Source organism: Giraffa tippelskirchi, chromosome 1, assembly GCF_054371585.1.
Source record: "Giraffa tippelskirchi isolate mGirTip1 chromosome 1, T2T-mGirTip1v1.2.pri, whole genome shotgun sequence".
Taxonomy (NCBI): domain Eukaryota; kingdom Metazoa; phylum Chordata; class Mammalia; order Artiodactyla; family Giraffidae; genus Giraffa; species Giraffa tippelskirchi.
The window spans coordinates 158,740,494-158,767,552 of NC_137275.1; the positions used below are offsets into that span (position 1 = coordinate 158,740,494).

The 27,059-nt window shown below is 35.1% G+C and overlaps 2 protein-coding genes across 15 annotated transcripts in view; one reads left to right on the plus strand and one right to left on the minus strand.

Moving 5' to 3' along the window:
* Positions 1 to 1,059: 1,059 nt before the first annotated feature.
* On the minus strand, positions 1,060 to 26,363 carry CDC37L1 (cell division cycle 37 like 1, HSP90 cochaperone). Of its 3 annotated transcripts, none has more exons than XR_014057050.1 (7): positions 26,111 to 26,363; positions 22,044 to 22,325; positions 19,197 to 19,290; positions 16,451 to 16,566; positions 15,963 to 16,085; positions 7,837 to 7,997; positions 1,060 to 4,089 (listed from the first exon to the last, which is right to left on the minus strand). XR_014057050.1 is itself a non-coding variant. In XM_081501808.1 (7 exons), the coding sequence occupies exons 1-7, from the start codon at positions 26,240 to 26,242 to the stop codon at positions 3,988 to 3,990; spliced, it is 1,014 nt and encodes a 337-aa protein (XP_081357934.1). In that variant the 5' UTR covers positions 26,243 to 26,363; the 3' UTR covers positions 1,060 to 3,987. The 3 variants fall into 3 exon arrangements, 2 of the variants coding, with proteins under 2 accessions (XP_081357934.1, XP_081357942.1); XM_081501808.1 differs by having other exon boundaries at positions 7,837 to 8,001; XM_081501816.1 differs by having other exon boundaries at positions 15,959 to 16,085.
* Positions 26,088 to 27,059, plus strand: part of SPATA6L (spermatogenesis associated 6 like) — a 77,110-nt gene continuing 76,138 nt past the window's right edge. For 8 of the 12 annotated variants that reach the window (XM_081501287.1, XM_081501465.1, XM_081501378.1 and 5 more), the window contains exon 1: positions 26,088 to 26,483. The gene's annotated coding sequence lies outside the window, so the exon portion shown is untranslated. The remainder of the gene's footprint in view (positions 26,484 to 27,059) is intronic. The other 4 variants (XM_081501296.1, XM_081501357.1, XM_081501326.1 and 1 more) reach the window with 1 other exon arrangement.

Genomic DNA, 27,059 nt, shown 5'->3' on the forward strand with positions numbered 1-27,059 from the left:
TCTCCTTCCTGTGACCATTCCCTCTCCACTCCCCAAACTGAAAGTTTTGCATACATCCATGACTTTGGGAAACACCTGCGCTATTACAAAAAGAACTTGTTTTCTGGTGTAATACCTATCATTGTGGTCTGTGTGCCACAGGGAAATATGTCCAGAGCTGACTGCCATGGCCAGAAGCTACTGTGCCTTAGTGAAAAGCCAGTAAGACTTCAAACCATTACCCTGTTTTCTACAGCACCACAGTTATTTTGGTACACCTTTCATAAGCAGAGTGTGTTGTGGGAAATGCAAACTGGCAGTTAGTGCCATCCAGAAATTTTATTTAATTCCATTTATTTCTATTTCTTATTGAAATAGTTTAGATTTCTAAACCCTGACCCACAACTACTTCCCTCCAGCTATTTTCAATGGCGTTTGAGCAAAATATTTTGGACATTCATAGTTTGTGACGAAACTTACCTATGCTAACAAATCATAGTAATTAAAGACTTCATTATATTAAATTGCTATAATAATCAACAGCAATAAATTTTAAAACATGTTTATAAGTTGTCTTTTCATTGACAAAAGAAAAAAAGACACTGGTCAACTGCAAAAACAGCCTTCCTCTCTTTGCAATTCAAGATTCTTGATTTTAGAAGTTAAAGAGTTTGAAAATTTTAAATACAGAATAATCTGTTTAAAGCTTCTGGTAAAAGCCAGTAAACTTTGTAGAGTCCATATCCAGGTATAGCTTTTTTTTTTTCCTTTCAGCTCACTAATGACCACATTTAGCACTGAGTAAAAAGTTAAAATTGCTATGCATGTGAAATTGCATCACAATGGTGGAGGAGGAATGGTGGTGGAGGAATGTCACCAAAGTGTGAATCAGTTTGGTGATGTGTCATATTTTACCAAAGGACTCTATAAAGTGTTTTAAGAGTAAGTAGCATGACAAAGTCATTTAAAGAAACAAGTGAACTATGTGGGAATTTAAAAAAAATCAATCTCATACTTAGAAAAGACGAAAACTTTAAGTCTTATTCTTTGAGACTTATGACAATGGTTTCAACTTCATTATTAGATTGTAAGCAATTCATAATCAACTTTTATTCATCATTGTACCTCTCCCCGCCATCAGCTTACATAGTAAGCAAGCAAATACTTATTAGATGAGTCAGCTTCTCAGAAGACCTGTGAAATAGCACATACATGTCCATTACAGATGGGAAGTGAATGTGCAGATTTTTAAAATGCATAGGATATAGTAGCAAAACTGAAATGAAAAGCCTGACCCTCAATTGAGATAAGTACATTTCTGTCTTGTATCAGTTTAAGAACTGAAATACATGACCAACTTTGAGAACAATAAACTGACATCTTTTTATCTTTCTCTGAAAACACCTCGATTAACTTCAGAATCACTTTGCCTGAACTCACAATCAATGTTTTCATCTTGTAAAGCCACTACTAAACTATACTTATGTTTTTTGGGCACCATTTTAGTTCACATTTAAAAGAGTAATAGGAATGCCAGTCTGACAGAAGTCCCAATTTTCCTAGAGAGAAATTACAGGAGAATGTGAGCTCACTAGGCGAAATCTGAAAGAACCCACGGTATAACTGGATGAGAATATTACTCATCTCTCTCCCCTAGAGAATAATCTCTGATTTAAATCAGTGTTATATCTCCCACCACTGATAAAACTGAACAAGGAATGTAGTGATAGCTATTTTAAAAATATCTTTTATTAGATTAATCAAATGAAGGAAGAATCTCTGATAGACACTTTGATATTGAAGGTACTTCATTTTTTAGATTTTCCATGGTTTGTATAATTTGGAGAAAATTGTGCAACCTGAAAAATAAATTATTCCTTTGCTTAGTATACCCTTATTATTTAAGAAACAGAAGACATTTCTCCTAATAGGAATTCGTTCTTCACAAAGAAATATAAAAAGGATGTCAATTTATTGTTCTGAGTACTAAAAGTACTGCTAAACTGTAAGTTATAATCTTTTAAGTGCAAATTATGGCATCAGTCAGTAGTTCCCAAAATAAATCCAATCACTTTCACATTGAAAACATACAACACTTTCCTAAGTAAAAGCATATACATAACCAAATTTTAAATAGTTCTTAAATAATTCGTATTTTAGAAAATAAAAACCAAAAATATCCTTCAGGAATACTGTACTCAGTTTGTTGATATTTCTCTCCTTCCAATCTTCAGTTTTTAATATCTCTAACTTAAGGCAAAATGAAATTAAAAACAATTTAGAGCTTACAGGCAAATCCTGGGGAAAAGTGAGGCTGAGGAATAGAAAGTAATGGTTCAAGTTACTTTTCTATGAAGCTGGGAATTTTAGTACTATGTTCATTCTCCATTTGATAGGACAGAAAAAACAAGAGCTTGCTCCAAAATAGGGGGGGAAAAGCAGAAGCAGAAAACTTCTATAACTAGGTCACTGGTTTAAAAAAAAAAAAAAAACAGGCTGATGAATGCTACCACATAAATTAGTCAAACATTTTATTATAGAGTATATATTAAAAGCACAGAAACAAGTTTTATTCTGAAAACCAGGAAGATTGTGATGTTACATATGTATGATTCAATAATTCCAATCTGTTTCTATGAGTACTAAGTGCCTTATCACCTCAGGTTAGTTTAAAACAAGGTGCAAATGAAGCCACCATCACAGACCTGATCACCATGTGGGTGGCTTCTCAAATTGAGACATGTAGTCCAAATCCCATTTAGTCATATTCTACATGTTTACTACTAGTCCCAAAGGGACTGAGCCACCAAAGACTACATCTGATGCAAATCAAAGTTCATGTTCCTGTAAGTCAGAAGGTTAATCCTCAAATAATAAGGATAGCATAATTAACATTGTCATCTCATTTCTAGTAAAATGAATCATCAAATATCCTGGCATATTTAAAGTGAATTATATAGGTAAGTATTAAAGCTCAGAAGCATTCTGTGGTAACTGAGCTAAGGAGAGGAATGACAAATGTAGTAAAAGCCATCATTACCAATAAGGATCACCAAATTCTTAGAAATAAGTAGTTAGTGTCAAAAGATTTCTCTTGTCTCTTTGGGCCACATCAGAGTGAAACAATAACTGTAACTTAAAAAATCAGATTATTTTTCCTACTTGTTCTTACAGGCCATTAGTTCTTTCAAAACGTGCTCCCTGAGAGATCCCAGACTATGTCAAGAAATTAAGAGTGAATTTGAAGTTGGCTCTTACTAAGAAAAAAAAAAGTCTGTTATGAGCTTTATCACTTTTTATATCGCTATATAACCCTAATACTAAAATGTCAATAGGGTAAAATCAACTTCTAAGGGAAATAGGTCTGAGAATACTTGGGGGTTAATTTAGTATCTATATAAAATTGATACTATAGTCAAGGATTTAACTGATGGTGCCGAAGAAACAAATGTAATATTATTTTAAGGGGAAAGACACTTAATTTGTACTACCCAGCTTATTTAGTAAAGCAGATTATCAACTACTGATTTATTGCTTTTAATATGATGAAACACCAGATTTGACAGCTAAATTAGCAACAGGATACATTTTAATGTTTAATCATTTTTGTAGAGTAGGACATGTACATATCCATATAAAAAGACTGTAGCAGATGCCTTCTAGAATCAACCAGTTTTTGTAAACATTGCATTTGTGCAGATTTTCATACTTTGATTCCAAAATTGAGAACAGTAAGATTAAAGGCAAATTTAGTAGCCAAAGAACCCAAAAAAAGTCCAGTTTGACTTCTTGCAACATATGGTACCACTCCTCTCTTCAGGAAAAAACAAAACAAAAAACCTAGCAGCACATAAAAAAAATTTTACAAAACATTTCAGTACTCTGTTTTCCCTCCCATCAAAAACCAAACAAAAATAAAGTGCAGCACCCATAAAAGTGTCAAGAAAATAGCCAAGTTCTTCCTTTCTTGTAACAAAATAGCACTTGGCTTCAGCAGTCTTAACCAAATTATACAGTGTCCATCATTTTCAGTTCATCATCTTCTTTATGTACCACTGAGTTTAAACTGCAGAGAGCTGTATTGATAGAATACTGAAGATAATCTGGATTCTGAAAAGTATAGAGAGGAAAGAATGGATGATCATCAGTTTTATGTCAGTACATGCAATTGCATATTCAGTTGCACATTCTCGCTGCAGTATAGCAGAATAGAAAAAAAGATGAACGTTGAAGTCAGATTTTGGTTGAAACCCGAGACGATAAAGAAAAAAATAATAGATTACTACCACTTAATCCAAAGAGATGTGGGAAAGACAGAATGATACATGTAAAAAAGAAATGTAATAAACACTACTTCCTCCCTCCATTTAAGAAAGCTATAATTTTAACTAATGATATAAGGCTATATCTATGTGATTATACGTATACAGCTATTGACAATTTAAAAGATAAATGGCTTTAAGCCAGCAAGGTATTATGATGATTACTATCTAATTATAATAGTAAATATTAAAATTACAAAAACACTATAAAATAAGGTAAAAAAAAAATCTAGTAAATGAAAGTTATAGCTACCTTCAGAATCTATTTTGGTTTCTCAAAGGTTAAAACAAACTCAAGTGAGAAATCTTTTGAAAGAGACTTGTATTTAAAAAGTTGAAAACAAAAGAATAGTGTAACTTAGGTTTTATTTTTCTAAACAGAAGAACTCAAAAATGTTCTAATTTTGTTCATTTCTAAAACTAGAAAACCTTATTCAATAAATGCAAAAATAAAACCACTATTACTAAAGCACCATCAATAGAGACATAAGCCCTTAAGACCCAGGACTTTAAGGAAATTCTTCCAATAATTCAATTTTGTCTACTCAGTTGTTCTGAATATCTCTTAGGTATTTAGTTTTATTATGAATCACCTACTTTCATCTGTTTATTTAATATACATCAATGAGGAAAACAGTCCATAAGGGCATAGATATCAGATCTCTCCATCCCAAAGGGAGGAAGGGTTCTTAAAAGATCTTTTTAATAAGTACAATACTTTGTGATTCTTTTATTGTAAAAGTCAAAAAATGAACAAGTAGTTGGATTACTGTCAATAAGGTTTTTTATGAAGGGAGTGGCACAAATAACTGACCGAAGTCTGGTACACTAAAGTAACCTTGGACCTAAGTTCTAACCCTGACTCTTCCACTTAGTATAATGCCATCCTCAGAGAAAATAATTCATCAAAATTTAGTAACAGTAAAACCTAGTATATAGGATAAGCCTAAGGTAACTGTTATTTACATCTCTGTTCAGGGGGCCTTGGTTCAGTTCTCTCAAAATTAAGGATAATGGTATTTGGTCTACCTCATAAGATTGTTGTCAATTTAAAAAAGAGATTAAAAGCTAAACTGTTATCCAAATTTAAGTTTTATAAAAAATTATTAATAGCTTGTTACATTATCCCATTCTCCAAAGAGACAGGCTGCTAAGATCTTTTCTGACCATCCAGGTCCAACAGAGGTTACAGTTACTCTCTATTAAGACTAGGTTCCAGTTTTTTATGAGAGAATTTTGACTATTAGAGAATTTGACTAAAGAGATTCTTTAAAATTCATCTACCCATCTCCTTAAGAACTGAAGGTGGCAGTGATGGTGGTTTCATGTCTGACTCTTGCCACCCCATGGACCGTAGCCCGCCAGGCTCCTCTGTCCATGGGATTTCCTAGGCACGAATACTGGAGTGGGTTGCCATTCCCTTCTCCAGGGGATCTTCCCAACCCAGGGATCAAACCCTTATCTTCTGAATTCCAGGTGGACTCTTTACTGCTGAGCCGCTGCTACTGCTAAGTCGCTTCAGTCGTGTCGGACTCTGTGCGACCCCATAGACGGCAGTCCACCAGGCTCTGCCATCCCTGGGATTCTCCAGGCAAGAATACTGGAGTGGGTTGCCATTTCCTTCTCCAGTGCCATGAATGGGAAAAGTGAAAGTGAAGTCGCTCAGTCGTGTCCGACTCTTCGCGACTCCATGGACTGTAGCCTACCAGGCTCCTCCGTCCATGGGATTTTCCAGGCAAGAGTACTGGACTACTGAAGCCCTAAGAACTGAAAAAGACTTAAAAAAACAAAAAGCAATCAATGTACCTAACCCAATGTACACTTGAATCCCACTGATTACCCCATATTCTCATCCAGTAACATTCTCAACACATTTATCATCTCAGAGACCAGTTCTTCCCAAGAGCACACAATTGAGCATCTTGTCGTATTTCTAGTATGTGATTCAACAACAGTTTATGAGGTAGGTGAATGAGCAGTGGAGTAGGACAGAAATCCAGGATTAGAATAATAGCTCCATCACTTACTGTATTGACTTCAAGCAAGCTACTTAACCTACAGGAGCTTCACTTTATTCATCCATAAAATGAAAATGAGATTTTTTGAGATTAAATGAGATACTACATACAAGTGTTTTGTAATCTATAAATTGATATAATAAAAATAAGTTGTTATTTTAAACTCTTCTTCCAAATCTTCTCTCAGTTGACAACTTGATCCCTCAGGTTGTTTTTCATCTTATCCTTCCCTCAAGCAGATGACTGTGTTTCTGTGGCTCTAGCTGAAATCTTCTCTTTCCCCTCTTATGTTTAGAATCAGCAGCATCCTCAAAAGTCTCTTTTTTCCTCTGCATTTATTATGTGACATCTTAGTTTTAGGAGGTTTATATGTTGGACTTGACAGTGACTTAGTCATAAAATTTCTTAAAGACTGCATTCCTGTTGGGCTATTTCTCACAAAACTGCAGAGAAAATCATCACTTTATTAAAACAGCATTAAAATGTAATCTGGGGACAAACTGAGGGAGAATGTTGCTTACCTGTCTAACTAAGGGGTAACATTACTAATTATTTAAAAATCAGATTTTCTTTCCTATCCTTGAGAATTATATTTTTGGCTGAGTTAAATATGATCAATTGCTTTCCTTAAATTGCCTCTTTGGCCTACAAATAACTGGACTAATGAAATTATAGCTATAAGGTCAAGGCATTGAAAATCTCAATTCCTACAACTCTTGAGAATTAAAAATAAATACAGGTGTCTCTTCATACTGTCTTCTGAGTGAGACTTCCCTTTCACTATGTAGGCAACAGGCTAAAATGCTAAAGCTGGTCTGAAAATGAGAGATGACTGGTTCAATTTAAATGCTACTAAAACCAAAATGGGCAGCAACTTCCTAGTGATAACTTAAAATTGTAATTCTAAGTAGAATCAGGCAGACCCAGTGGTCCAGCTTCCTCTTTTTTGACATAAATTCTTTCACACTAGTGAGATAATTTTATCTTAATCTAATCGCAGACTTCTAAAATGCTTAAACAGCTGACCAATATTACCAGAAAGAACAGTTCAGCATAAGTTACATTAATTTGTACTAAAATGTATCTGGTAGGCAATACTAACATTAAAAAAAATAATACTAATAAACTCATGCAATAAATCACCTCAGTTACTACTTGGGTATATGCATGGAGCTAATTCATCTTCAATTCTTAACAGTATAGTTCTACTCAGCACGGGATGTTGGAGCCATCTTGAAAAGTTTATGACTTAGATGATCAACAGGTAACATGTGCCCTTAAGAATGCTTAGATAGTCCTCATCTCTTCTATATTTAAAGGAGTAGAATTTGGTGTCTCTCTAAAATATCCAAGAGATGGATGAGATTTAATGCCAAAACATGGCATGAGATGAAACTCAGGAGTTATCTTTTGAGGCAAGAATATTTAAAATGACCACACATGTAAGAAGAAAGAGAAGTCCAAAAGAACAAATATTACATGAATACATTTATAAAATATTTACTTTTTCAACTTACCTGTGGTAAGGACTCTAATAAACCTATAGATCCAACACCAGAATGGGGAACATGATTCTGAACTGTCATAGGCTGAAAATTTGGTGATTGAGAATAAAGTCTGACTCTTGACTTGAAAGCTTCAAGTTCATTTTTGAATGCTTCAAAATAACCTTCTTCCTCTGCCTTGAAAAAAAACAAACAAAAAAGACTGATTTTCAAGATTTCCAGACCACACGGTAAACTCTAACAAAGCATATGCCAGGCCTGAAGTGGAAGAAGTAAAGATGAGGTGAACAGTTTAAATGTAGAAACCACCAAGATCTCTGTCAGTTTCTGAAAACTGCCTGTTTTACATGAATATTAAAGATCGGTTTGTTTCATTTCCCTCTGCTTCAGCAAAATAAAACAAGCTAATAAGAAACAACCCTTCTTTACACATACACACAAATGTAATGAAAGAAAGTAGGCTTCCTCTATATTTCTCTTGATTTATCTGTATTCTTGATAGGATCCAAAACAGTCCTCATTTAATCGCTCCCATTCTTCTCTCCTCATCCCACTGCCAAGCAACAGCCAAAGGATATTCTTTAAACCTTCTAATTCTCTGTCAGTTAATGTGAAAACACTTACTACCTGTTGTTAGTAATTCTCTGACCCTAAGATCCCTACTTGTTAAAAGCTGACAACCAATTAAAGTCAACATTTAACTTTGGTATGAAAATATCTTACTGTTTTAGTTATGCAAGTACCTTCTTTTCAAGATTATGGACAGAAAAAAGTACAGTGAGTTATGTAGAGGGAGGGGAATTCTCTCCATAATGTATATAATATAAACAAAATTCTTAATGCAAAATATCCTTTTGGCAGTAGCCTCCGTTTATAAATATTTCCTTTGCAGATTAAGAAAAATGACACAAAGCACATCCTACACAATAGAACATAGGTTTTAAGTTCAAGTGGTGGAAGAGATTTTGTCAAAGTCTCATTCCTGAATTATCACTGGGTCCATTTGTCTGCAGTGTGATTTTTCTCTTTAATGTAGTTTAGGTTGTGTAACTGCATTAAAACCTATGGATTAGTTATTAGCATCAATATCTATACAAATGATGCACACAATGTTCTGTGCTGCTATTCTGTATTTTTTTAAATGAATTTAGGAGTCATTTCTTTATAATACTTCACTTTATAGTCAATAAATGGGACTTAGGGAGACACATGGAATGTTAGCCTTCACATCCAAAAGTAATCCTTCTGAAATGGATATGCAACAAACCATTAAAGGAATCAAGTGACACAACTGCTGACCTTACTGCATGCCTAAACCCTAGGTATTTAGATCTAGAGAGACTTGACTGATTTTCATTTTATTAAGCAACCTATGGGTCACTTGCTCAATTTCTCTATGCTAACTTCCTCATTTGTAAAAAAAGTAATTATCCTTATAAAATGTTATGAATGTTTAATGAGTTAATCCATGTGAAGTGCTTAGAATACCTTTCACAAAGCAAACAGTTGATGAAAGTTATTCCTTAATTAAAAAAAAATATTAAGATCTTCTCTAAACAGGAAACACAGAAAGGATGTTTCAACACGAACTCAAAACAACAAAGTAAATGGCAACGGGATCATACTTATCAATAATTACCTTAAATGTAAATGGGTTGAATGCCCCAACCAAAAGACAAAGGCTTGCTGAATGGATACAAAAACAAGACCCCTATATATGCTGTCTATAAGAGACCCACCTCAAAACTAGGGACACACACAGGCTGAAAGTGAAGGGATGGAAAAACATATTTCATGCAAACGGAGACCAAAAGAAAGCAGGAGTCGCAATACTCATTTCAGATAAAATAGACTTTAAAATAAAGGATGTGAAAAGGGACAAAGAAGGACACTACATAAAGATCAAAGGATCAATCCAAGAAGAAGACGTAACAATCATAAATATATATGCACCCAACATAGGAGCACCACAATATATAAGGCAAATACTAACAAGTATGAAAGGGGAAATTAACAATAACACAATAATAGTGGGAGACTTTAATACTCCACTCACGCATATGGATAGATCAACTAAACAGAAAATTAACAAGGAAACACAAACTTTAAATGATACAATAGACAAATTAGATTTAATTGATATTTACAGGACTTTCCACCCCAAAACAATCAATTTTACCTTTTTCTCAAGTGCACATGGAACTTTCTCCAGGATAGATCACATCCTGGGCCATAAATCTAGCCTTGGTAAATTCAAAAAAAATTGAAATCACCCCAGCCATCTTCTCTGACCACAATGCAGTAAGATTAGACCTCAATTACAGGAAAAAAACTATTAAAAATTCCAACATATGGAGGCTAAACAACACGCTTCTGAATAACCAACAAATCACAGAAGAAATCAAAAAAGAAATCAAATTATGCATAGAAACGAATGAAAATGAAAACACAACAACCCCAAACCTATGGGACACTGTAAAAGCAATACTAAGGGGAAGGTTCATAGCAATACAGGCATACCTCAAGAAACAAGAAAAAAATCAAATAAATCAACTAACTCTACACCTAAAGCAACTAGAGAAGGAAGAAATGAAAAACCCCAGGGTCAGTAGAAGGAAAGAAATCTTAAAAATTAGGGCAGAAATAAATGCAAAAGAAACAAAAGAGACCATAGCAAAAATCAACAAAACTAAAAGCTGGTTTTTCGAGAAGATAAACAAAATTGACAAGCCATTAGCCAGACTCATCAAGAAACAAAGGGAGAAGAATCAGATCAACAAAATTAGAAATGAAAATGGAGAGATCACAACAGACTCCACAGAAATACAAAGGATCATAAGAGACTACTACCAACAGCTATATGCCAATAAAATGGACAACTTGGAAGAAATGGACAAATTCTTAGAAAAGTATAACTTTCCAAAACTGAACCAGGAAGAAATAGAAGATCTTAACAGACCCATCACAAGCACGGAAATCGAAACTGTAATCAGAAATCTTTCAGCAAACAAAAGCCCAGGACCAGACGGCTTCACAGTGGAATTCTACCAAAAATTTAGAGAAGAGCTAACACCTATCCTACTCAAACTCTTCCAGAAAATTGCAGAAGATGGTAAACTTCCAAACTCATTCTATGAGGCCACCATCACCCTAATTCCAAAACCAGACAAAGATGTCACAAAAAAGGAAAACTACAGGCCAATATCACTGATGAACATAGATGCAAAAATCCTTAATAAAATTCTAGCAAACAGAATCCAACATCATATTAAAAAGATCATACATCATGACCAAGTGGGCTTTATCCCAGGAATGCAAGGTTTTTTTAACATCCGCCAATCAATCAATGTAATACACCACATTAACAAATTGAAAGAAAAAAACCATATGGTTATCTCAATAGATGCAGAAAAAGCCTTTGACAAAATTCAGCATCCATTTATGATAAAAACCCTCCAGAGAGCAGGAATAGAAGGAATATATCTCAACATAATAAAAGCTATATATGACAAACCCACAGCAAACATTATCCTCAATGGTGAAAAATTGAAAGCATTTCCCCTAAAGTCAGGAACAAGGCAAGGATGCCCACTTTCACCACTACTATTCAACATAGTTTTGGAAGTTTTGCCCACAGCAATCAGAGCTGAAAAAGAAATAAAAGGAATACAGATAGGAAAAGAAGAAGTAAAACTCTCACTGTTTGCAGATGACATGATCCTCTACATAGAAAACCCTAAAGACTCTACTACAAAATTACTAGAGTTGATCAATGAATATAGTAAAGTTGCAGAATATAAAATTAACACACAGAAATCCCTTGCATTCCTATACTCCAATAATGAGAAAACAGAAAGAGAAATTAAGGAAACAATACCATTCACCATTGCAACAAAAAGAATAAAATACTTAGGAATATATCTACCTAAAGAAACAAAAGACTTATATATAGAAAACTATAAAACACTGATGAAAGAAAGCAAAGAGGACACAAACAGATGGAGAAATATACCGTGTTCATGGATTGGAAGAATTAATATAGTGAAAATGAGTATACTACCCAAAGCAATCTATAGATTCAATGCAATCCCTATCAAGCTACCAATGGTATTTTTCACAGAACTAGAACAAATCATCTCACAGTTTGTATGGAAATATAAGAAACCTCGAATAGCCAAAGCAATATTGAGGAAGAAAAATGGAACTGGAGGAATCAACCTGCCTGACTTCAGGCTCTACTACAAAGCCACAGTCATCAAGACAGTATGGTACTGGCACAAAGATAGAAATATAGATCAATGGAACAAAATAGAAAGCCCAGAGATAAACCCACGCACATATGGACACCTTATCTTCGACAAAGGAGGCAAGAATATACAATGGAGAAAAGACAATCTCTTTAACAAGTGGTGCTGGGAAAACTGGTCAACCACTTGTAAAAGAATGAAACTAGAACACTTTCTAACACCGTACACAAAAATAAACTCAAAATGGATTAAAGATCTAAACGTAAGACCAGAAACTATAAAACTCCTAGAGGAAAACATAGGCAAAACACTCTCCGACATAAATCACAGCAGGATCCTCCATAACCCACCTCCCAGAATATTGGAAATAAAAGCAAAAATAAACAAATGGGACCTAATTAAAATTAAAAGATTTTGCACAACAAAGGAAACTATAAGCAAGGTGAAAAGACAGCCTTCAGAATGGGAGAAAATAATAGCAAATGAAGCAACAGACAAACAATTAATCTCAAAAATATACAAGCAATTTCTGCAGCTGAATTCCAGAAAAATAAACGACCCAATCAAAAAATGGGCCAAAGAACTAAACAGACATTTCTCCAAAGAAGACATACAGATGGCTAACAAACACATGAAAAGATGCTCAACATCACTCATTATTAGAGAAATGCAAATCAAAACCACAATGAGGTATCATTTCACACCAGTCAGAATGGCTGCTATCCAAAAGTCTACAAGCAATAAATGCTGGAGAGAGTGTGGAGAAAAGGGAACCCTCTTACACTGTTGGTGGGAATGCAAACTAGTACAGCCACTATGGAGAACAGTGTGGAGATTCCTTAAAAAACTGGGAATAGAACTGCCATATGACCCAGAAATCCCACTGCTGGGCATACACACCGAGGAAACCAGAATTGAAAGAGACGCGTGTACCCCAATGTTCATCGCAGCACTGTTTACAATAGCCAGGACATGGAAGCAACCTAGATGTCCATCAGCAGACGAATGGATAAGGAAGCTGTGGTACATATACACAATGGAATATTACTCAGCCATTAAAAAAATACATTTGAATCGGTTCTACTGAGATGGATGAAACTGGAGCCCATTATACAGAGTGAAGTAAGCCAGAAAGAAAAGCAACAATACAGTATACTAATGCATATATATGGAATTTGAAAGATGGTAACGATAACCCTATATGCGAGACAGAATAAGAGACACAGATGCATAGAACAATTTTATGGACTCTGAGGGAGAAGGTGAGGGTGGGACGTTCTGGGAGAATAGCATTGAAACATGTATATTATCATATGTGAAACAGAACACCATTCCATGTTCGATGCATGAGACAAGGGCTCAGGGCCGGGGCAATGGGATGACCCAGAGGGATGGGATGGGGAGGGAGGTGGGTGGGGGGTCCAGGAAGGGGAACACATGTAAACCCATGGCTGATTCATGTCAATGTATGGCAAAAACTATTACAATATTGTAAAGTAATTAGCCCCCAACTAAAATAAATAAATTTATTAAAAAAAAATAATAAAAATTAAAAAAAAATAAAAAAAATAAAAACCAGAAAAAAAAAATATTAAGAACAAAATGTTAAGATCTATAGCTTCATAGTTGTTCAGTTCTATTTTGTCCAAGTATTATAAATGTCAAAAAATACATATTGTATGACTATGTTCCATTATGCTATTAAACACTAGTTCAAACATATCCTTTAATATAAGATGAAGAAGAATTTTTTTTTTTTTTACTGCCTGTGTGTCAAAATTTAAAACAGTCATCAGGAGCCTATAATACCAACTCAGTCATTTACTCATTAAAACTACTGTTTTGGGAAAATTTCCTATTTTAACAGTAGAAGTAGAAGGTACAACTTCTGCCACACTAAAAAATTTTTATAATGTAAAAATACAATGTTTTTCTCTATTTATAAAAGGAAATATGTTCATTGTAGTGTATGAAAAAGAAAATGGAAACCATCTGTAATTCTACCACTCAAGTATAATCAAAATTAAAATTCTGGTACATTTTCTTCTAACTTCTAATTGTGTATGCTAAAATGTATCAAATATGCAAAAAAGCACATAAAATATATATGTACAATTTACTGGGCAAAAATCCTACTACGTACCCACAAAAATTAGGAAACAGATCAATACTAGTATTTTAGAGATCAGTTTCAAAAAATGAGCATTTCATCTCTCTCTGAGGTTACAACTGTGACTTGTCAATCATTCCTTTGTCTCTTCAGTTTTACTCCTTATTTATATGTCCCTCAACAATATATTTATTTAGGAGCATTTTATTTAGTTCTGCTTATTAAAATATAAAATACTTTAAAAATAATAGCAGATATTTCATTCTGAGACTTGTTTTTTTCAGTTTCTTGTTTTTTTATCCATGCCAATGCTGATTAGTATATTACTAAATGAATATACCAGAATTTATTCATTCTACTGTTAACAGATACTTGGGTTGTTCCCAGACTTCTTGCTACTATGAACACTTCTATGAAGCACATATATAGGAGTTTTTCTAGGGCAGCAATTCTCAAACTTTATGGTCTCAAGACTGCTTCATGCTCCTGAAAATTGTTGAGAAATCTAAAGAGCTCTTGTTTATGTGGGCTGTATCTATCAATAATTACATGTTAGAAATTAAAACTGAGGAATTAAATATTAACTGAAATATAATAACAAACTCATTACATGTTAACATTTTTAACATATAACACACATATATATATCTTTAAACTATACTTCCAAAACAAACAATTTAGTGAGAAATCTGGGCTTAAAAGAAGATAGCTGTATTCATACATCTGCTTCTGTATCAATCCAAGCTGCACACTCATGCAAGAAGGACAATGAAAATGACAAATAACATCTCAGTATTATTATAAAAATAATTTTGACTCAGGGCCTCTGGAAAGGGTCTTCAAGAAAGACCCTTGAGTATCCTTGGACCACAAGTTGAGAAATTTTTTTCGAGGGTATATATCGAGGAGAATTTCTGGCTGCTGGCACTTGCCTTGCTCAACTTTACAAGAAAATCTTCCAAACTGGTTACACCAATTTACACTCCTACAGGCAGTTAATATGAATTACTATTGCTCTACTTCTTGTACAACTTTTAAAGCATTACTAATTTAGTGAGTGTGACATGTCAATCTTTCTAAACATATCTATTTTTCTTTAATATAGCTGACATCATCCTATATATATAAATATGTATTGCATCTTTTCAATTTATAGCAAAGCATTTTCTCAGATTAAAAATACTTCATATAATTTTCATATAATCTTGAAAGCTGCATAATATTCTGTGAAGTACAGGTTTTTTTTTTTCTCAAACCATTCCTCTAATTTTCTTGAATATATACATTCATGTAACTCCAGTACTCTTGCCTGGGAAACCCCATGGACGGAGCAGCCTGGTAGGCTGCAGCCCATGAGGTCTGGAAGAGTTGGACACGACTGAGCGACTTCACTTTCACTTTTCACTTTCATGCACTGGAGGAGGAAATGGTAACCCACTCCAGTGTTCTTGCCTGGAGAATCCCAGGGACGGAGAAGCCTGGTGGGCTACCGTCTATGGGGTTGCACAGAGTCGGACACGACCGATGCAACTTAGCAGCAAATGGAACTCAAGTTCACATAATGCTATAGTACAGCCTCTTAAAATCTAAATTAGCATAAAAACAGCAATATAATTTTTCTTTTCATTATAAAATCTACAGAATCTAGCCTGTGGCATCCTGGTTGGATGGCCTCCTTTGATGTGTACAGACAAAATTTCCCATTTAATAATACCAAACAGCAATTATCCTTCAATAAAAAAATAAATTGAAGAAAATAATAATACCAAATAGCTACTTACTTTGGCTTTCTGGAAAAATAAGCGAAAACATCCTCTTGGATCCACATTACAGTTTTTGGCCATTTCCATAATAAACTGCATTACAACTGCTTGATGTGCTATTTGTTCCATTAGAGCCCCTTTCTGAAAATAAACAGATTAAAATTATAAGAAATATACTTAATATTGTGATTACTATTTGGATTTTTAAAACATGAGTTTTTAATAGGTTAAAAAAGAAAAAGGTTTATAGTATATGGGAACAAGAGAGATGAGGGGACAGGAATGCAGGGAAAAGCACATTGGAAAAAAAGTTTCCCTACGCTAACTGAAATAACTAAAGAAAGATGTCAACAGTAAGCTCAAGCAGATCCTGAAAACAAAACAAAACTGGAATTCCATTTAATGACCTTCCTGCTTACATTTAAAGTAACAGAAAAAACAAACAAACACAAAAAGCAAATCAGCATTCCACTTAGGTTCTCAAAAATTCAAGTTTCACATGATACCTGTTCAGCTTCTAGATGAAAACACCATAAAATAAGATATTTAGCAGTTTCTTCACATACAAGGTATGGATGGTCAGACAAAAATCTCTGACTATCATCCCATCGACTTAACATACCTGCAAAACAAGAATTAAACCATGAACGTCAAATACTTTCCTCCTGTAAGCAAAGAGATGGTATTTTAAAATGATTCTTTTTAAAGACAGCTCATATTACCATAGAAATGTTACGGTAAAAGAGCAAATGAAGATAGATAATAAAGCAATACCCAGCATATTGGAAATAGCTTTTAAAATTCACAGCAAATTTTATTTCAAATAATTTGTCAGGATAAAGTAGGGTGATTGGTTTAAAGCTATAAAAGTCCTGTATCTGGGGAAAGCCCAAAGTCCCAGGCAAACAGACATGGCTGGTCAGTCATTCTAGGCTAAGGTTAAGTACAGATAATTTCAAGAGATTCAGTATTATTTATTCATAGAATACAAATTTTTCTATTGGAAAGATGGAAAAGAAAGCAAAACCTTTCTTTTCAAACCTTTACTTTTCCAAAGTAAACTACACTGAGCCAACAAAGACTTAATAAAAGATTCAGAAAAATTACATTTCCTCTAATTTACTAAAATATGTCTGAGATAGTAAAATACTGTGTGGCATTTTACTGCATGGTATTTATTGGTACATAAACCAATCCAGTCAGTGTTACAGTAGCAAATATAGTTTAACCATTTTAGTCATGTTAACCATTTAATCATGATCACTGTTTAGACACAGAAAATAAACTCTTTTTAAAGGTGGTTAAGTATATTTGGAAATGCTGCCATTTTGCTTCAAAATACCAAACTAATCCAAATGCTACTAAAGGTGTACTGTCATCTTTACCCAAATTAGTAAGAAATTTGGTCAAAAAGTTGATACCACCCAAGTAATCACAGAATCAGCAAAGTGCTGAGCTTTATTTAGACTCATCCAATCAAGAAAGTTATCCAAGAATCATCATGGAAATTTTACAAGGCTACCTCAATAGTTCGGCAATAAATCTTTTCTCTAGACACAAAATGAACTTCTGTATGTTAAAGTTCCACATCAGAACATAAGTAAAAACAAAACTGAGGACAAATGTCTTACTGAGAAATACAGAGTAACACAAGGAAATCAATTAAATGATTTTTCCCTCATTAAAAAAATTGGAAAATAGCATTTTAGCATTTTCTCATGAAGAGTTTTACAAGCTTTATAGTTACTTCCCTAACACTTTGGATAAAGTGACTAGGTCATTTTAAATTCCAAGAAACATAATGATTATTTAAGTGACTTTAAACTTCTTCTCAAACTACAGTTAAAGAATTTAAGTATTAACTTCTAGGGGTCAGATCTAAAGAAAGTATAATCCTTATTTCTTATACCTGATGCCATAAAATAAATCCTATACAGCAAGTCTGCCTTAGCTTTGTTGCACTTCTGAAGAGGGAATATTTTCAACTCTATCAACTATTCAGAGAGATCACTGCTTCTCTTGTTTACTTCTCCATGGCAGCACTGTGACTTACTTAGGCACAAAATTCCTATTCATTTTGGTCTCTTTTGAAGGAAAGAGAATATATGAAAGGGTTAGTGACACTTGTAAGGGCCGTGAAAAAGGGTGTCACTAAATGTTAAAGGTTTTAAACTATTTAATAATGGAGACAAAATCAACGCTTGAGGATGACCGTAGTTTTTCTATTTGTTTCTATAACAATGCTGGAATGATAGTATGTGCAAAAATAAACTTTATTTATTACTTCTTCAGAAACTATTCTTGAATTAAACAGAATACAAGTTTATTTCATTTTTTAAAATAAAAAGTATGAGAAAAATTAATAAATTTTATGAATAAACTACAAAAAAGAAAAAAAAAACTAAAGTAGTATCCATTATACTGACATAAGGATGAATGAAATTCTAAATACTTTGGGAGAAAAATACCAATAGAAAAAAGTCTCAAAATGTCTCTTAAAAAGCTTATTAACATATATTTACTAAATTGACACATTATACTCCCCAGTAGCATTTTCACTCCAGCAGTACTGTCACTGCTTATAATTCTTAGGACATATCTTACTACTTCCCCACTCTGGCTTAGTACATGCTGTGGCTGCTGCCTTGCCTCCCTTTATCTACAGGAAAGCTCCTATATGTTCCTCAAAATCTAACTCAGATGTTCCCTCCTCTGGGAAGCCTTCACTTAAATCAACCCCCATCCTATCGTTTTTCTTCAATAGAGAAAACTATTTTTCAGTTCTTTGTAAATATATTTCGCTTATTATAGATTGCATTCTATTACTTTTTATTTATCTGAATAACAGTTGAAGGATCTGCATGAATTGTATAGCATCATATACAAAATCTGAAAAATGCTAATCTTACAACCGTAAGATAATCAGATACCAAGAAAGCAAAGATAAAAAAAGACAAAAGCGGGGACTAGTTGGGAAATGCAAAGAGTCTAGGTAGTAAAAAAAAAAAACCAAAAACAACAACCAGGTCTTAGAGGGCAGCATTATACAAACAGGTTGAATTTTGCTTTTTTTCACAATTCAGTTTATTCTGTCACTGTATTTTTTTTATGTATAGCTCTAAAATGAGCCATAGAACTGTGCCAGAAGTAGCTATACAACTGGAGTTTGTTTCTATTTTATAAATTGACTTTCTGTACATATATTTATGATGCCAAACATTACAAAAGAAGGAAACTCAGTAGTAGACTTACCAAAATGTCTAATTTTCTGCTCATGTTTTTGCATAAATGATTTTGATTTATCTTCATCTTCTGTTTCTTTTCTTTTATCTTGATTAATAAAACTCTAAGAAAAAAATTTTGACGTTAAAATCAGATTTTATATTCTAATTGGATCTACTTTCTCAGATATTGAATGCCCAGCAATCCTTCTTATAGACGTTATAAAAAGGTGATACAGTAAACTGATATTGTATCATTAAATGTCTGTAAAACTCTATTTTAGAAATCACAGAGAAAAACAAATGAATTAACTTTTTTGTAAAACCAAATATGCCTATCAAAGGCAAGTATAGAAAGATCCTTTACATGCATAATTTATTTTTGCATTATTCATTTCCATTAAATATTTGCAACTCTAATCTTTGGAGTTCTTGCTGGAAACAAACTCAGAAATTCAAAGATTATAGAGTATATTTACTACAAAATTTTTGATAAGACATAAATCTAAAATAGACCTTTGTTGTAAACTTTTCTTAGGAGAGGCTAAACAGTTTGATTCTGAAATCACGTATAAACTTCTATTAAGGAAGTGCTTATTTTCAGTGAAAGTCATAAAACAGACCAAGATGAAGTTTTTATTTGGCCACAAAAACTGGCAGAAAGTTTCTCAGAATATTATGTGATCACATTTAAACCTTGAGATCATCACTGCCAAAAATGGAAATCGAACACTAGTTCTCTGCCAGTTTACAGTCAAGAAACACACAAGTTTATATATTTCAAAATAAAAGCATTTTTTTTCTCTTTATATATCCTGCCATCTAGACCAGCACTGTCCAACAGAAATACAATCCAAGTCACAACTGTAAAGTTTTCTATCAGCCACATTAAAAAAAGAAACAGATGAAATAATGTATCTATTTAACCCAACATATCCAACATATTATCATTTCAACCTGTAAACAATATAAAAAATTATTAATGAAATATTTTACATTTTTGGTACTAAGCCATCAGAATCTGGTGTGTATTTTACACTTACAGCACATCTCAGTTTGGACTAGCTACATTTCAAGTGTTTAATAGCACATATGGCTAGCAGCTATCAAGTTGTCAGATAGCGCAGATCTAGACCTGTCCTCTCAAATCTCAAGCTCCCCAACAAAATGAATGCATGATTTTCAGCAAATGACTGGAACATAAAGATAGTCCTAATTAATTCTGGTATAAATGTAGGCTACATTAGAATCTAACTTAAGAAAAAAAAAAATTAAAAGCAGAGACAAAAACATTTTCTTTGTGACCACTGTGTTAAGAGATTATAACTGTATAAATGAAAGAACACTGCTTTGACGATTCCCTCTATTATAGAAAGATCATTTTAAATAGTTTTGGGGTATAAATGCAAAACATAAACAAAATAACACTTAAGAAGGCACGTCCCTTAGAACAATATACACAGAGATAGTGAATCATTCTGTTAAAGGGAAAGAAAAATATATAATTTGGTACAAGCACAGAAAGTCTAGAAAGATATGACTTGTTAATAGCGGTTATCTCTGGGAAATGGGAAATGAAGGAAGCCTTTCAACTCTATTTTACAGGCTTATGTTTTGTTTTTTTACAAGAAGCATGTTATACTCTTATAATTTACCTTCATTACAGAGTAAAGTACTGATAAGGCTAGTAGTACAAGACATTTACCTATGTGTATTACTTATTGCTGTAGCAGGACTAGAGCTAGGCCAGAGGAAAGAAATTAAAGATGCCTGGGGAAGAAGGGTCTTTTAGAGTGGATGCCAGAGCAGAAACAAGCAGTGTTACACACTACATCTAGAGAATAATGAAGATTAAAGATAAAACGAATGTGGACTTAGATAAGAATGAGCAGGCTACACCTGAGGCTTGAGAGTTTAGTACAAATAGAAAGAAGTCTACTTTAGACATTTAGATGAAAATGACTTTATTTCATTGCCCACTTCTTTTTCAGATACGAAAGTCAAAGAATAAGGTCTATGTAATCCAGTGAGAAACAGAAGACTGCTCTTAATAAACTATGAACTTGGCATAAACATCTTACTACTTCTTTCAGCAGTAATGCCTGGAACACTAAGTACAGATTACTATCTGAGGGTTACTAAATACATACTGGTAAATAGCAGTGAGAAACTTTGTTTTACTTGATAAAACCAGTAACTACGTTAGTGTTGGGTTTCCCAGGCGGCTCAGTGGCAAAGAATCTGCCTGCCAAGCAGGAGACATGGGTTTTATCCTTCGTTCAGGAAGAATCCCTGGAGAAGGGAATGGTAACCCACTCCAGTACTCTTGCCTGGAAAAACCCATGGACAGAGGAGCCTGGTGAGTTACAGTCCATGGGACTTCAAAAGAGCTGGACACAACTTAGCTACTAAACAACAACAAAAAAATTGAAAGCAAGCTGATAAGCACAGCAACATCAGAAATCTCTGGTAACATCTGAGCTTTACCACATGCCAGGCCCCATGCTACCTGCTTCTATGATGTTACTTTGCTTAATCTTTATACCTGCTCTTTATATTTGAGGAAACTGAGGCTTAGGGAAGTGATCTGCCCAAGGTCACAAAGCCAGGCTGTGACAAAGTTGACATTTGAGGCAGTCTGATTCTAGAACCTACATTTATATTCAGTGTGCTATGCTGCAGCCATATAATTGGATTAAGGATTACCAATATTAGACACTACTTGGGATACATGTTTCTATAATGATCACTTTTCCTAAACTGTCAAAATTGAATACTGTTTACAGGATTCCGTTGCTTTGTTATCAGATATGCACAACTGGTTTGCACCAACATTTCAGTATTTCCTTATTTCAGTAGGCCCAATAAAAGATAATACCTTATTAAAAACATCCTTGCTAATGGCATCCATGTTCCACAGACACATTCTCTCTCTTTGTACTAGAGCCTCTTCTTTCTGCCTCCATTCTTCTTCCCGTTGCCTCAGTTCTGATATTGCTGTTTGTGCTTTGGCATGTTCCTGATCCAAGGACTCCGAGTTATGCAGTGCTAAGCTACCAAGTTTCTGCTGAGCTTCAGCGAGATTCCATTTACATGCCACAGAGCTCTTCACAAACTCTTTCTGCTTCTGGCAAGCCATTTCGATTCCATGGCTATACATCTGGATAAAAAACAGTATTTTTAAGAAATAAAGAAGGCAATAGAAGAGGTATGCTTATGTAGAACAGTTCAATTTTCTATTAGTCAAGGATTTCTGTACAATGTTTTTGGCATATAGGTATCCAGCCTTCTGTGTCTGCAGTTACAATTTTATATTATAGGTCTTGTTTCATCACCTAGACTCTAAGCTTCTTGGTTAATTTGTGTCTCTCCTTGGACAACTAACAGCAAGAAAAAGCCTGGCAACTAGCACAGTGTCCTGCATACAGCAGGGCCTCAACAAACATTTGATTTATAGCCTTTATAATCCTGGAACAAAATAATGAGAACAAAAGCTTAAATATAGTTCATCATCTTATCACTCAACATACTGAAAACCAGACCTTTATTAGAGTTTTGCTCTGCAAGTTCTTCAATGCAAAGAACTGCTTATTTAGAAGTAATCACTTCTTGGTTTCTCTTTTCTTTCTATATTACCCCAATCCTTATAATCTGAGAAGTTCTTATTGGAAATTTCTATTTATAACTGACTATATCAGATACATAACCTTTAACTTAATCCTAATAAAAATAGGCTATTTTTTTAATTAACAAGAAAAAAAGTCACTAGGTCCACCCTGGTGATTCTGTTCTACTCAGACGCAAATACTTAGTTTTAACAATTTTTCAACCTCCACATGTAAAGCACCAAGATGGATATTTAATTCCTTCTATTCCTTGGCTCTATAGAACAAAAGCTAAAGGCACAGTCTTCATGATTTCTTAGCCAAAATGTAGACCAATTTCAAGGTAGGTATTTAGAATAATTTTACTCCAATCTATTCCTTTACCTGCATCACTATTCAAGCCCTTATAATTTCTCACTTTAATTATATTAAGTACAGCCTTTCTAATCTCAAGCCATTCTCCACTAGACTTGGCGTGATCTCTCCAACAAAAATGATAATTTTACTTATTCATAAAGTCTTGAGAACTTTTAAAGTGCAAACTTCGTAGCATGGCATGGTGCCTCATGATCTCACTTCCTATTCTCTATCTAGACTCAGTTGTAGTTACTCTTCTACTCCTTTGCTTACTCTTTTCTTCTCACCTCCACCACCGCAATGTGGCAATCCCCCATCCCTAAACTCCCATCTCTATCCTAGATTCTAGCATCACTTCCCTTCCCTCGTATCCTGTCCCTCTCCACCAAAGTTATGCATACTTCTTCATGCATTTGAGTGCTTTCACACAATATTGTGCTTATTTATTTACTCAACTATAAGCTTCTTGAGGGGTTAGAATTCAATAAATCTTAGATGAATAAATGACTCCTGACTTCTTGGAACAGACTAGTGGTGGTAAGGAATTCTAAGGCAAGTAGCGTGCAAGGTTCCTCCTTCCTGGCTGAGTCTTCAGGCAAACTTAAGACTTATACTGGGCAAATGTGGACACTTGGTATTCAAATGTTTTAGTTACTCATTTACCACATGGTCCTAGTCAGCCAAGTATTTATTTTTACTTTTTGTTATTCTAGAATAGGATTAAGAATAGTTGTAGATTAGCTATGCTTAAGAAGGAACTAGGAAGAGGAGACAAATGAACCTGTCAAATTTATTTTGTAAGAAAAGACAAATACTAACAAAGATGAGGACAAACGGAAATATCTTGCATGGTCAAATTATGCAGGAGCAAATTCTCAAATCATTTCTCAAGTCAAACATATAAATCTTATTTCCAAATTCTAAAACTGATTAATGTTTAAATTCTTCTCCAAAGACCATGTTTGGGCATTTGAGTTAACTATCCCACATGCATTGAGATGACTGATTATATTTAATAAACACAGATTTGAAAAAGGCACTGTTAGCATTAAGGTCTACTAATATAACTTAACATAAAAAAAATTTTGGTTCCAAAAAAAAAAAAAAAAAAAAAATTTCCGAACAGGATCTCTAAGTTCCAAATTGCATTTAATTGGATCTTAGAACTATACATATGACATTAAGATGTCTAGGTTCCCTATATTAGGTAAAATTACACCAAGGCTGTTTTTATAGAGATTATAAAATGTTTATAAGTGAAATTAAACATTTTATTCTTTCTAAATATTCCAAAAAGGAAAACTTAAGTCATAAAATTTAAAGCCAGCAAGACAAATAAGTAGGTTTGTTGTAAACACATGAACTAATTTAGGATTAGAAATCATTCTGTCAATTTTAGCACCAAAGTTAGTTTCAGCCAAATAAAGTTTTACATCACAGGATGGGCAGTGCAGTAGGTGGGAAAAAACACTACTAGGTTCCAGAAGTGGGTTCTAAACCAGGATATGGCAGGATCTAATTCTGCCACTGACTAGCTACATGGTCTTAAGGAAATCACTTTTAACGAAGGAGATAAGCCTAATCATTTCTAAAATTCCTGTCAGCTAAATAAGGTTATAAATTAATACATAGCTATTTTTAGAATTCGGTTTCTTTTAGGTTACTCTTTAGATTCAACCACTATGCAGTGGAATTCTTGAGACCTTTCTATCCTCGCTATAAGGCTTCAAAATTGACAATGGCAGCTGCTGTTCATTCTTTGTCTCTCCCTCTGCACCACATTCATTATATGCTTATATAACATATTTTGTATATAAAGATGACACCAGCGATCCATAATTAGTGAGTGACTATCGACTTATCAACTCTCATTCTGTCCTAAAAAACGTCTTGTACTTTCCCAGTGACTGGCTGGCTGGAGAACAGTCTGTGGTTATGAAACAGCATTTTTCTCTTTGCAGACAACTAACCCTGTGTGCTGGGCTTAAGATCAATGACCCTACACTTATTGGAAAACAATTTAAATCACTCATTCTCATTAACAGCAAGATAAGTCTAGAGAAAAACTATTAACTCAGTTAAGCCTTCAGGGATCCCATTTTGTAAGAAGCCTTCTAGGCAGATACCTAAACTCCGTTTTATTTTACTTATTAGTGTTTAGTCAGTGATCTTGAAAGAGAAAAACCAGGACTAAGTGATATGAGCACTATATAAGCACTCCCTAAGGTGGGACCCAGAAAATCCTAAGTATATCACATCTGGATAAGTTTCAGAGGAAAAAAGGCTTGGCTAAAAACCACAGGAAACGGCAGGAATCTGAGGAAAAAGTCTGAAGGAAAAGGCAAACGCGTGTCTATATGTTTTCAACTTTAGAACTGTAAGAAGCAAAACTAAAATCATAAACGTAAGGGGCAAATGGTCACGCGAATGGCCGAGATTTACGCCAGCATCAAAAGCAAGGTTTACAGAATTTGCTCAGATGTCAAAAATCAGTAAAATAAATTGGACCTAAAATCTTTAGTCAGGGGCTCAGAGAATTATTGAAATACAACCATTCACTGTTCCCATCAACTGTGCACAAATGTTAGAACCTTCAAGAGAATAAAATGCTCGGATAAGAGCAGGCACAAGAGGACAAAGGGTCAACATTATAGACTGAGCTGTCCTAAATCTGGGTGCCATCAAAAGAGGGGTGGGGGTGGGGGGAACTTCAAGGGTGAAAAATTAGCCAAGGTGAAAAAGGTGTGTGTGGAGGTGGAGGTTGGGAATATACGGCCAGTCCCTCTTCGAAGAGCTCAGTAGATGTTACAAAGCGATGGGATGACATCAGGCCCCCGACGCCCGGGGTCAGGGTGGGTAAGAGGGGGAGTGGGGTCTCAAAACAGGGTCGCAGAGACAGAGGCCTCTGGGGGCCTGGTGACGACACCTCCCCATCCCCCCCACCCCCCACCCCGCACCCCGCAGAACACGGGCTCCTTCTCACCTGGGTGCCGCCTCCCGGCAGCTGCGGGCAGCGGGGAGAACCGGGGGACAAGTCCAAATCACTCTCTTCCTCAGCCTCGCCCTCTGCCCGAGGGAGGCTCCAAGGTCCTGGCGGCGGCCACGGCTGCTCCATGTCCGGCTGCCCGCGGCCCGCGGCCCTACAACCCCCACAGCCAACGGACTTGGCGTGAGTAGAATCCGCTGCGCAGAGGCAGCCGCCCCAGCCGGCTGGGGCCGTTACCCAGAATCCCTCTGCTAGCCCCGACGCCGACGTACGCGCCGCGTTAGTCCCGGCCGCACAGTCGGCGGACGGCGGAAAAAGACGGACTCCACTTTGTACGTCACTTCCGGATTGGGAGGCTGGGCCGCGGGAGGTGGGTCCCGGGGCTTGGGAGTAGGGGTTGGGTTTGGACTGCTCACTTGTTTAAAATTTCTTTTTATGAATCCTTTCAGCGGGGCTGGTTTACTCTCCCTGGCGCTGAGGGTCATGTCGTATTAAATACTGGTTAGCTGGACTTTCTTACGCAGTAAACAGTGGGTCCTAGAAGGTCGAGAGGTGCTCGGACCAAGCTTTCCACTTTGCGTATTGTTTAAAACTTGCAACTCATTCCCATACTTATTAAGGATATGTAAACCAATTTCTGAAGCGGGGGTGGCTGTAGGGGAGGTTGAAGGGAAGAGAATTTTGAAAAACAGCCAATTTTCCTCTCATTTCGAGTTACAAGCAACGAGGATTCTGCGAAGCTTGGCAGGGAGGAGGAGTATGCCAAAGATAAAATACTGAGGGACTTAAAAAATACCGCTAATAATGAGTACCACTAATAACGAATGTATAGGGAGAGATTCCCTATGCCGTTTAATCGTAAAGCTTTGTGCTCCCATTATTCCCTTTTTTTTGAGAATAGACCCAGCATGCCTACGGTCACAAATTTTAAGGGGAAGAGGTGGGG